At 39.2% G+C, this 13,036-nt stretch overlaps 1 protein-coding gene across 1 annotated transcript in view; it reads left to right on the top strand.

Annotated features, from left to right (window-relative positions):
* THEMIS (thymocyte selection associated) overlaps positions 1–11,587 on the top strand; it is a 187,610-nt gene extending 176,023 nt beyond the window's left edge. The window contains exon 6 of the mRNA XM_034990585.1: positions 11,513–11,587. Within this exon, the coding sequence (XP_034846476.1) occupies positions 11,513–11,544 (32 nt within the window). The 3' untranslated portion in view covers positions 11,545–11,587. The remainder of the gene's footprint in view (positions 1–11,512) is intronic.
* Positions 11,588–13,036: the final 1,449 nt, after the last annotated feature.

The raw sequence follows: 13,036 nt of genomic DNA, 5'->3' as shown, positions 1-13,036 counted from the left end.
ATATCAGTGAGATCATATGATACATGTCTTTCTCTGTTTGACTTATTTCACTCAACATAATACCCTCCAGTTCCATCCATGTCATTACAAATGGCAAGATTTCATTCCTTTTGATGGCTGCATAATATTCCATTGTATATATATACCACATCTTCTTTATCCATTCATCTGTTGATGGACATCTTGGCTCTTTCCACAGTTTGGCTATTGTGGACATTGCTGCTATAAACATCGGGGTGCATGTACCCCTTCGGATCCCTACTTTTGTATCTTTGGGGTAAATACCCAGTAGTGCAATTGCTGGATCATATGGTAGCTCTATTTTCAACTTTTTGAGGAACCTCCATACAGTTTTCCAGAGTGGCTGCACCAGCTTGCATTCCCACCAACAGTGTAGGAGGGTTCCCATTTCTCCGCATCCCCACCAACATCTGTCGTTTCCTGACTTGTTAATTTTAGCCATTCTGACTGGTGTGAGGTGGTATCCCCATAGAGCTTTTCTTATTGCCTTTTCATTGACTCTTGCTGAGTGATAAAAACGAAATTCTGTAAAGGGCTTTGAAAACCATGCATATTGCAATTCCTGCAAATTTCAAATACTAATCAACCGCGACTATAAAGAAAGAACTACTGCAATGAATATTGCTATAGCATGTTGAGTCTCAAGCCATTATTAATTCATTGAAAACTTTTTTTTTCCCCCTTAAGATTATGGATCCTAAAAGGTACCAGATAATGAAATTCCTGAGATCAGAGTTTTTGTTTCAATCGTGGGAAGACTTAATCTGATCTACCCCTGTGTGTGCATCTTCCCGGGATGGTACAGGACAGACCCCACTTTGCCCCCTGAATGAATAGTTCAGAGGATGTTACAGACCAGGGTAGCATGTGCTTGAACATGTTGCCTTTACATGGTGGCTTAAGAAAAAAGAAGACCTGGGATTACAGTAGTGTTTTTTTTTTTTTTTTAAGGTTTTTATTTATTTATTTATTTAGAGAACACAAGCAGGGGGAGTGGGAGAGGGAGAAGCAGGCTTCCCGCTGAGCAGGGAGCCCGATTCGGGGCTCGATCCCAGGAGCCTGGGATCATGACTGAGCCGAAGGTGGATGCCTAACCGACTGAGCCACCCAGGCGCCCCTACCGTAGTGGTTTTAAGCAAGTGAAACTCCTAACGTTTTTAAGAAAAGTAAAATGACATCTTCTTATTTAGGTTATTTAGAAATTATTTAGCATGCTCATCTGGAAAATGTCTTCATTTGCTTTCCCATTTGTAATTACATCTCAGAATATCCATTAGCCACCATGTTCAGGAGGGGCGAATGATATCCTTTCTGAACTTTCACCTCTTTTTAGTCCTTAGACATAAGTCAGTCATTTCCTAAATTCTCTTTGGGCAAGAACGGCAAGAGTCTTTGTAGGACATCACAGACAAAAAACAAAAAACAAAAATCTTATTAAGACAGGGGTGCTGCTTCTCCAGGTTTGCTCCTCCAGACACCCAGATCTTATTCTTCTAGTTGGGTGACGTAGAACCAATTCAAATATGTATCTAATAATTATACCAAGGGGAATCCTTTATTTTGGAATGGAGCATAAATAACTAGAAGATTCACTGTGAACAGCTGCATACACATTGTGTGAGGAGAGTTTGCTCTACTGCAGCCAGAAGTTGGCAATAAATTGCACCTCAGGATCCATGCTGTCAGGCCTGGTTTCTCTTCCCTAAGCAACTGATGAAAATGCTTCACCCGATCTCCTGCATGACCTTCGTCTGTGGGTCCTTGATTCACTCTGGTTGCTTGGCAGCCTGGCAATGCCCCTGTCTTATTTTAGGAACTTTGTTATTAGGTCTGTACATTGTTTTGTCCATAAATTACTAAAAGAACAGTCCTCTGAAAGTAGGATGATTAAGTGGTTAACCTTTGGAGTCTGAACTCAGACTGCTGGGTTTAAATCTTGGCTCCCGCTTGCTAGCTGTGTACCATGAGCAATTTGTTAATGTCTCTGTCTCTTTATTTCTAAAACTGGGTTAATAACAGTGCTACACCGTAGGCTATTTTGAAGACTACATTAGATGAAGTAGGTTAAAGTTGGTATAGGACACCAAAGACTCCAGTTGAATCGTAGCTATTATAACTAACTTCTGCATCTTTATGATCTGATGGCTAAGAAAAACTGCTTCCAGACAGTATCTTCTGCAAAGTGCTGGCCATGCCCACCTGCTGTGGCTCCTGCAGTCTACGAGTTTCTGCTTGCACTCTTTCCCTTTGGAAACTATATCATCCTGGGAACTTCATGGCCCGTCTGAATCCTATGGTCATGGAAGTTGGGTGGAAACCTTCTTTGAAGATGAGTCACTGACTCCTCTGAGTCCAAGAAATAGTGCAATTCTGCAGAGGCCTGGAAGCCCTGACCTGCCCTAATGGACATCTTGCCCATCTTCCCTCAGCCATAATAGCTCAGGAAGAGCACAGGACTCTGCTGGTTATTTGGTTTAAGCTCTATTTTTGGTAGGCAACATGTGTGAACTCCAAATGTTTGTTTTAAGGGATTTGTTTCATGTCTAGTTCCCTGGGTGGAACATTTATTGGGAAGTGATCTCAGAAACAACACATAAAGCAGAGGGACAAAAGCAGGTCTGGGCAGAGGGGGAAGCTGAGTCAGAATACAGTCACAACAAAGACCTTTGCTGATCCCACTGGAAGCCCTGGAGCTGGTGTGGCTCTTTGGAGTTGTCCTGTGTTGGGGTGAGGGGGCCAGGCCTTTATAGCCCCCGCATCACTCAGTCACTGGATACTGCGGCTCCTGAGAAGGGGACAGGACTGTGGGTGAGGTGGCTTCCTTCAGCTGAGGGCAAAGTCACTTGGTATCAGAATATGATCAGAGGGGCGCCTGGGTGGCTCAGTTGGTTAAGCGACTGCCTTCGGCTCAGGTCATGATCCTGGAGTCCCTGGATCGAGTCCCGCATCAGGCTCCCTGCTCAGCGGGGAGCCTGCTTCTGCCTCTGACCCTCCCCCCTCTCATGTGCTCTCTCTCTCTCTCTCATTCTCTCTGTCTCAAATAAATAAAATCTTAAAAAAAAAAAAAGAATATGATCAGAGAGTTGTAAAGAGGATCTGGTTATTACATAGGTCACTCGTGAATTGCAGAGATTGCTTCTGGTGGTCTGACTGGCTGAACAGGGGTTTCCTCCTTATGTGTCTCTTAGAAACTGCACTCTTTGCCAGAAGGGATAGTCTTTTAAATATGCTTATTTGTTTTTACCCTACATAAATGTTCTCCACTGAGCAAATTTTACACTCTCCTGAACAAAGTTATCTAACGGAATTTCTTTTCTTTCGAAACTTCAGGTACATACCTTCTAATTATTCCTCCATCTTTAGATTAAATCCATGCCATGACTCATCCTCCATAAATTCAACTTGTCGAGTAGTGAGAAAAGCCTCAGGCCAGAAAACAAAAAGCGGGTACCCTAAGGTCTAGTCCCCTCTCTGCCACTGCTAGATGTTTTGCCCCTCACAGGCCATTTCATTTTCCTGAGTTATACTTTCCTCACCCAAATAGGAAGTATACCAAGTAATCTTTGTGCCCTGTCAGTTCTGAATGCATGAGATTCTGTGGCCTAATCTGATACCATTGAGCGATGTAACTGTTGGTCATCTTTAAGCAAGATTCACATAGAAGTGATTCACCACATGTAAGAAGCTACACATTGTGGTAAATTAAACAGGGGAGAGAAGACACGCTCCCTGGAAAAACTCATCACTGAGGTCACAGTAGAAGCTACAAATGAAGAATGGATCTATAGGAAAATAAATTTTTAAGATTTTACTTATTTATTTGAGAGAGAGAGAGCAGTGAGAGGGAGAGAGAGAGAGAATCTTAAGTAGAATCCTTGCTGAGCACAGAGCCTGACTCGGGGCTCCATCCCACGACCCTGAGGTCATGACCTGAGCTGAAATCATGAGTCGGATGCTTAACCGACTGAGCCACCCAGGTGCCCCAAGAAATTTTTATATTGGATTTTGATTTAACCTTACTATTTAATCTAAACTTCAGATTTTACTTATGAGAAATAAAACATGAGGTGGTTCTCTACCAGAACTACTTTGAGAATTAGACAAGATTGGTGTTCTGTATTAAAGACCTTGACTGGGCACCTGGGTGGCTCAGTTGGTTAAGCGACTGCCTTCGGCTCAGGTCATGATCCCAGGGTCCTGGGATCGAGTCCCACATCGGGCTCCCGGCTCAGTGGGGAGCCTGCTTCTCCCTCTGACCCTCTCCTCTCTCATGCTGTTTCTCTCTTGCTTGCTCTCTAATAAATAAATAAATAAAATCTTTTAAAAAAATAAAAATAAAAAAAATAAAGACCTTGACTGACAAATGACAGAATACACGCCATCAAGAGACAGGTACTTTAGATATCATAAAACATATTCCTCTTTCACAATTTTAATAAAGGAACACTTCAATAATTCAGCCTTATTGTAAGTAGTGTGTAATTCTAAGCACAATAATTACTTTTACTCCAAAGACTGAAAAACCTGTTATATAAAATATTGGATAATTTCAAACTGGTAATCAAAAAATCTGGTACATTATTCATCCTTCTACTTAACATCAGTGCAGATTTTTCATAATACAAACAAAACAATGACACTGGTAGAATTTCTTTCCCATTTCCAGGGAATACTATCTTAGTTTGGAAGTACTGACAGCCTAAAGTAAAATATTATAAGATTGCTCTTCATTTTATAGCAACTTACTTCTGTCTTCTTGGAAGGTTTAAATGTTAAAGAATTTGCTGGAAGGAGAACCCATAGTCATTTCATTCTTTCAACAATCTTGAAATATCATTTCCTATTAGGCAGTTGTGTGAGTACTGACATCCTTGCCCCTCTTCTTCCCTAGAGATTAATTTATTTCCTGCAGTGCTTGCTCTTCATGGAAAATCTGACTTGTCAGCCTTCACCAATGGGAGATCTCATAAGCAGAATGTTAATTATAAAAGTACAATCATATACCATATTGAAAGGGAAAAAACAGTTCTCTAGGCAAAGCAACCTTTTTCTTTTCCTCTCACTCCATTCTCTCCTCAGTCTGTGGCTGGACAGGAACATCAACCACTGGGGAAACATTCTGCAGGATAGTGAGGTATAGAGGGAAATATGCAGGCTTTGCAACCAGACAGACCCAAAACTGAGCTCTTATTTCAAAGAATGTCACATTTTCTTGTGACTTTGTTTCTTTATCTGTAAAATGAGAATTGAAATACCTGCCTCACATGAAATTGTGAATGAGACTGGGACAGAGTAGACACTCCAATTATTATTATAGAGCCAATCAACAGCTTTTGGTTAGCACTATATTGATTGCTGTGGCATCATATTAACCACGTCTCATGTGGGTTTACCAAGGAATCTGTTAGAGATTTGAAAAAATATAGCTTCCAGCTGTTAGGAGTCAGGAGTGTTAGACCAAGACAGATTATTGAGTAGCCTGTTTGGAGTCCTGTCTTCCTCTCCATTTCCTTTTTCTGCTCACTCCACTCACATAGTTCTCATAATGCTCACTAAATGCTTAGAAACCTATTATTTTTTTCACCAATAAATTCTTTAGATAACCCAAAGGCTGTTTGCTAGTAGTTTTAAATTTATCTATTAGGACTTGACACTGCATTTGAGTTATATTTTCAAAAATCATTTTCTCTGAAATAAAAATTGTCAATTTCTATTTGATTCAGTCTCAGAAATGAAATATTGGTGAATTAAATCTTGAGACAAAAGAATAGAGTGATGGCAAAGTAGGGATGAAGTTGAGAAATACTAAATGAAAAATCCAAGTCAATTTTTTAAGCCCAGAATGATCACTATTTTTGTACTGTGATTATGACTAAGAGATCCATTTAAGTAAATTAATTTTTTTTCTTGTTTCCCGCATATTTTTTATTATTTGAGTGTGACACTAGAGAGAAAGAACGATCAAAGGATTAGATGATCAAGTAAAAAAAAAAAGAGAGATTGTGGCACAAACTCATATAATAACTGAGACCTAAACCACAGAGTGGCTTACAAGCAGAGATGAGCTGCGTGCGTGGTGTGCAAATTACGACAGGTGGTATTCTTTCACAGGGCAAAATAATAACTGTTCTACCCAGACCAAACACAGTATCTTAAACTGTGTAGAACAGGGAACTGGATACATACGAGTTTTATGGAATCAGGCACAAATTACTGATTGATCCTTTTTAATGGTAAATGCATTTTTAAACTATAGTTTACTTCTAAAAAGTAAACTTATGAGTGTCCCCCCAATTCCCTAATTATCCTCATAAATAACTTTCAGTTCCTTTCTCCTTTCTTCTAACCTTTTTTCTTGTTGGCAGATGAGAATCTTGCTTTTATCCATTATTCCAAACCAATTCTGGTTCTCATTTTATTAAAGAAATCTGTCTTTATTCTGACCCATGAACAAAGCAAAGGAAAAAGGAACAGATGACAATAACTTTCAAAGCTTATTGCAGTGATTCTCTAAGTTCTTGTGTATAAAAAAAGTTACTTAATGAGCATGTTAAAAACACATATTCTTAGAATCTGCTCTTTGGAGAAAAATGGGCAAACTGGCAGTGGGAGAGTCTGTCCCATTGCCTGTTTTTGTATGTCCACGAGCTAAGAATTTTTCTTTCATTTTTAAATGTTTGAAAAAGATAAAAAAAAATTTTTTCTGACACATGAAAATTACATGAAATTCAAATTTCAGTATCTATATAAAGTTGACTTGCAACAGAAGCCACACTCATTCATTTAATGTTGCCAGGGCTGCTTTCATACTGTATCAGCAGAGTTGAGTGATTTTGACAGAAACCATATGCAAAGCCCAAAATATTTACAGTTGGGCCCTTTAGAATAAAAGTTTTCTAACCTCTGCTCTTAACAGTCTGATTTGGTGGTTGTCAGGTAGAAACTAGGAATCCATTTTGACATTGTTTTTTACAAGACTGTGAGGCAGGGGGTCTTTGGACCACACTTAGAAGAACAAAGAGTAGAAGAATTATGAACAGCTTTCTCTTCCCACTCATCACACCCACTCTCTCAGCAAATCCTATTGGTTTTATCCTCAAGCAATATCTAGAATATGACTACCTCTTTTTTTTTTTTACCATGTTTACTGTTGTCGACCTAATCCAAGTCATCATCATTTCTTGTATTACAAGGCTTCCTACCTAGTCAGTCTGCTCTGCCCTTGCCTCATACTATCCATTCTCAACACAACAGCCAGAGGGAATGTGTGAAAACCTTAGATCATATAACTCCTTTCTTCCAAACTCTCCAGTGGTCTCCCCGCTTCTCCCCCTTCCTCACTATCTAGCTCCATCAGCCTCCCAGCTGTTTCTCCAAAACTCTAGGTGTGTGTGCTCCATTCTCAATGCCTACACAGACTGTTTTCTCCAAGTGGCCCAATGTTACCCCAGAGAGTGAGGTGACTTCCGGCTTTGTCTTCTAGTAGGTCTTTCCTCAGCCACTGCCTTCTTAGTGATTCCTTCTGTAGAGACTTTACTTAAAATTGTAACCTTCCTTCTGGGGCTGCCTGTCTCCCATATGCCATCCAACATACTGTACATTTCACTTCTTTACTTGGATTAGGGGTCACCTTTCGCACATGAGGGCATGGGATTTGTGTCAGTGTGCTCTATCCTCAGATTCTAAAAGAGTGCCTGGAACGTTGTAGGTTTTTTTTTTTTTTTTTTTAAGATTTTATTTATTTATTTGACAGAGAGAGCGAGCAAGAGAGAGAGAGCAGGAACACAAGCAGGGGGAATGGGAGAGGGAGAAGTGGGCTTCCCGCGGAGCAGGGAGCCCGATGTGGGGCTCGATCCCAGGACCCCGGGACCATGACCTGAGCTGAAGGCAGACGCTTAACGACTGAGCCACCCAGGCGCCCCCATTGTAGGTTCTTGATAAGTATTTCTTGACCAGAGAAATGAGGCCCAGACTCCCATTTTGTACTTGACAGATAATATGTGACAATGATCAATCTTTTCCTGTGTGCAGAAACAGTTGCCATGAGTATCAATATAAGATTCGCCTCTGGAAAATGGTGCAGTATGATGAGAGGAAGAATAAAGCAGCTATTTCAATCTCAACCAATGACTTAGTTACAAAAGGTCCTCAGGAAAGGAAAGGAGAAGATGGTACAGATGTGAGAGTGGGTACATGGGTGAAAATCCAGTTGAAAATGTTCAGAAGAGATTGCTGGAAACCTCATTTCACAATCAAGCTGCCCCCTACAAGAAGTTGATGTGCTTACTTCAGGTTCTACTGTTCATCATCAGCTTGAGCAATCTGAGGGGACTGGATCCCAAAGTTCCTGAAAAGGAAAGTGAGCAGGGTGTGACTAGCAGTGGTTAAAATTCACTCTTTAGGAAGCGTCAGCTCTAGAAGAGAATGTAAAGCAATATTAGATATTCTTGAACTTGATTCCTCTAAAGTAAGGGGAAATGGAGGTTTTTCTTTCACCTTAATCTTCTCATTCAAAAGACTCATCTGATTTTACCTTTACCATTTTACCTTTATTTTGTGGACTGAACAGTAGGCCATTCTTACAAAGATGTCGATTTTAACAACTAAAAGATACTTTTTAGAGAGACAAAACCAAATTGCATTGTTTATCTGTCCTTCTGTGGATGATGTGTTTGGCTTGATCTCCAAGGAGTACACACGATTCCACACCCCTTAGTTAATTTGATCATTTAAGTAAATGTGAATTCAAAAGCAATCAGTGAATATTCAGTTCAGTGTAAGAAACACCACCTCCATGTTAAGTTTGTGACATTTCCAAAAGGAATAGTTGATGAATGCCAAAAGAGTTCAGATTTAAAATCAATTTGAATTTTAAAATCTAAATTATTGTCAGAAAAATCAGTTCCTGCACACTTTGAGATTCTTAAAAGTTAACACAATAAAGAACTCAGTTTCTATTCAACGTGAAATCCACTCTGTCAACCTGAACCAGCCACAAGAACACAAGTGTTAGTTGGGGCCTTCTTACACTGGATGGAAGATTGGGCTAGATCAGGCAGGGAAAGGCAACTTATAAGGGCCCTTCCGGAACAAAGACTATTTAAATCCTATTATTTTATATTGAGATAATCTGATTATTCTGATTCCCTCACCTCCCATTTTTCTGCTTAACTATGTCCTATCTTAAATCAGTTTATTGACAAGGGAGAGTGAGACTAATAACTGTCAAGATGACAGATTGAACTTTCAGACTACAGGCTTATAATAGTTTTATGTGAATATGAGATGATAATAACAGGTAATATTTCTGTAGCATTTTACATTGTACAAAGCACTTGCAGGACCATTATTTCGCTTGATATTTCCTCAACTCTATGATTCACTTATTACTATCACACCTCATTCCCTGATAGAGAAATGGAATTCAGACATTCCTGCAGACATACAGCCTGTAAATCTTAGAATCAGGAATCAGACCTAGTTCTTCAGATTCCCTTTCTCTGTCCTACAATATCTCGATTTCATTTCCCTCATCCCCTCCCCCCCCCCAAGAAAAGCAACACTGTGGGAGAAATAATGTTGTTATCCCTTTTTACGGATAAAGTCACAAAGATAGTAGCTGATAGAAGTGGGAATTAAATCTGGGCATACTGCCTAAAAAGCCTGTGTTCTTTCATCTATAATGTATATTCGATGGTGGGTAATTTTATTGCTGTTTGTGATGTGAGGAAGACCTAAAAAATCTAAAGGCAGCAGTTGGAGCTAGCAGATAATGAGAGAATGAAATCAAGAAGAGCATGAGCTGGGTGGGAGGGGTGGGGGGGGAGGGTCGGGAGGGTTGGAGGGGGAGGCACCTGGGTCGTTCAGTCATTAAGCAGCTGCCTTCAGCTCAGGTCATGGTCCCAGGGTCCTGGGATCAACCCCGCGTCGGGCTCCCTGCTCCACGGGAAGCCTGCTTCTCCCTCTCCTGCTCCCCCTGCTTGTGTTCCCTCTCTCGCTGTGTCTCTCTCTGTCAAATAAATAAAAATAAAAATAAAAGAAGAGCATGGAATCCAGGCTTTCTCACATTAGGCCACTGACTACCCCCACCCCACACCTCCAACCCCCAGCCCCAATTAGCACTGAGAGATATTGACACAGGAACATAAATTGAGACTTCCAGGGAAATTAACATGATATGTGGAGAAATTCCACTTCTTTCTGCTTTGACATCTCTTTTCTTCTTTCCCAGTTAGTCTGTGAGCTCCTCAGAGGTCACAAAGCGATATTTTGTCTTCGTATTTCACACCTATAATAAAAATAGATAACAGTTGGGGAGACAGTAAATCTCTTAGTGTTAAATGTAAAACTCTTTACATCTATTGGCTCATTTAATCTTTGTCATAACCCTATAAAATAGGAATTATTATCCCTAATAAAGAAGGAAGGAAGAAAATAGGTGGGAGGGTAGAAGGAGGGGAAAGAAGGGGAGGGAGAAATGGAAAGAAGGAAAAAACAAAAGGAAGAAGACGGGGGGAGGAAAAAAGGAAGGAAGAAATGGAGAGGAAAAGAGGAAGAAAGGGAAGGAAGGGAGGAAGTCATAGGCTAATGAGAGCTCAGAGTCAAGAGCCTCAGAGTGTTCGTCTTCAGGGCCACGTGGCTAGCACTTAACAGATCACTCGTACAGTGGAAGTATGGGAGAGCAAGAGATGACTGGTTTTCTGTACCACTTGACCATTATAGTGCATGCTGTTAGAATTTTTTTAAACCACCCAGTCCCATGTTCCACAAAGCCATAATGGAAGGGAATGCAGTGTCTTGCTTGAACACACAGAATTCCTATCTGCAGTGTAGCTTGCTTTACTTGAGGGTTTGATACAATGTTCTTTTATGTTAATGTCAAGTCCGTATATGCTCATTAGAAACTGTAGGTCACTCTGCTTCTGCTTGAGACCTGTTACTTTTTCTTCAGTTTAACATTTATAGGTACTCTTTTCCTCCTCTGCAGTATTTAACTCCACTAGGTTTGGGCTCCATTCTGTAGGCCTCGTGTCACAGCCAAGGTGATGGGTCTGCAATCAGGCACTTGTAGAGCACAATCAAGCTTCAGTCTCTTATTCGCTGTGTGATTGCTGGGCAAGTCTCCCCATTGTGGATTCAGTTTTTTTTTTTTACCTTACGCTACCTGCATACTAGAGTTTAAATTAAGATAAACTAAAATGCAAAGAAAAGCACTTTGTAACCTGAGGAACACTTTACAAATTTCAGGTATTATCTCCTACCTCATAGAAATATCTGCCTTGTTCCTGAAGAGTTTACATTTCTCCCTTGTTTTGTTTTGTTTTTTGGTTTTTGTGTGTTTGCCTCCTCTTAATGTGCTCCCAATTATTTTTCAAAGAACATATACGCATGTGAGTGTACCATAAACAGTATTTGAAAGCACGTAGTTTCTTTCCTTGCTATTTCCAATACATATTTCTGATGAACTCCTTTTATTTTTCTTTACTTATAGAAATCGTCAAAAGTAAAAAACATCAAAAATAATGAGATGTGACTGAAACCAGCTGGGCAGTGAACATAAATGTTGTGAAGGAAAAGTAAGCTTAGCCTTCAAGCTGAAAACAACCATTCCCCAACAGACCTCAGAAGAAACTGGCCACTGCAAAGGAAAACAAAACAACCTCAAAAGTTTGAACAGATAATACTTAAAGAGAAACCTATGATATGGAATTCGCCTAGTCTGTTCTCTTGTGCCCAAATCTGTATATATTGTTGTATTGTTACTTAGGACATATTTATTTAATATGCATACTTTTTTGCGGGTCTTATTTCCCCTCCCAACCAGGGAGCAATTGAAAATTAACTTTATATTTCAGTTTCTGAGTAAAAACCAGTTGAAAATAGGAGGAAAGCTCACCAGATATTCTCAGGTTTTCAGAATTTGTTTTGCCATTTTTCTAGAATTATCATCATTCCTGCTAAAAATAACTTAAAAAAATAATTATATCTGAGAGTGATTTTAAAATACCCAAGTCTCTTATCTGATCTCCTTGGAGCTATGAAAATGAGTTTGACTTCACATTTTCAGTTTGTTTATAAATAAGTGTTTGAGGCTTAACAGCCAAAGCTATCATAAGTCACAGGAATTTTCTATAACTTTTTCCCCTGCCCTCTAATAACCAGAATTCATGACTGCAATATCACCAAAAATCTAATAATATGCTGTATTATTTTATGTACTGTATACTAGATAACCCTTTAGATGAATGCTTGTTAGGATTATAAGAAAACCATCTCGTTTATGTATCATTATGTATTAAGTATACAGGGACCATATTATTTCGCCTCTAGCAAAATGAAGAGACAGAGAAGTTTTCTTGTTGGTCACACAGGAATTTAATGGCAAGCTTTGGACTTTGTTCATAGGTCATACTCCATACAAACACTGTTGGCTAATCTATCTCATAATTATTTTATATTAGATATAAAAACTATTCATTAGTTTAGTACCAAAGATTTTGGGAAGACAACAAATCATGAAACAGCTTTTCAACAGAAAAAAAAAAACCTACAGTAAGAGATCTTTCACACAATATTTATATTCTGATACAGCTTACTTCCCCTTCCCTTTTTTTCTTTTTAAGTGGAAATGAATCCTGATTTCTAATACCATCAAGATTGTTTAGTGACTTGATGTGATGCTATAGTTTGTTATTTACAACTTCTGAAATTTTCTGAGATGGTTTCACCTTTACTTATTTTACTGGTTTGTGTCCGTAAGAACAAGAACTTTTCAAAGCTTACGTCCCCATGTTTGATTTTTTTATCAAATTTTTGATTATTGAATTCTACAGAGAATCCTTTCTCAATTCAGCAATGTTGGCAAACTCCTAGAACTCACAGGCCAATTTTCTATTTTTCAAATAGCAGTGAATAATTAGTGGTTTTTATTTGGTATATGAGAACAATTAAATTAGTACTTTTAGTAAGTACAGTTCTTTGATTGGAAAATCAAGAGTATGCATGTCTTAGGTTT

Source organism: Mirounga leonina, unplaced genomic scaffold, assembly GCF_011800145.1.
Source record: "Mirounga leonina isolate KUSES-001 unplaced genomic scaffold, KU_Mleo_1.0 Mir_53, whole genome shotgun sequence".
Lineage (NCBI taxonomy): Eukaryota > Metazoa > Chordata > Mammalia > Carnivora > Phocidae > Mirounga > Mirounga leonina.
The sequence above is the reverse complement of the archived record's forward strand: the minus strand, read 5'-3'. Positions and strand labels throughout refer to the sequence as shown.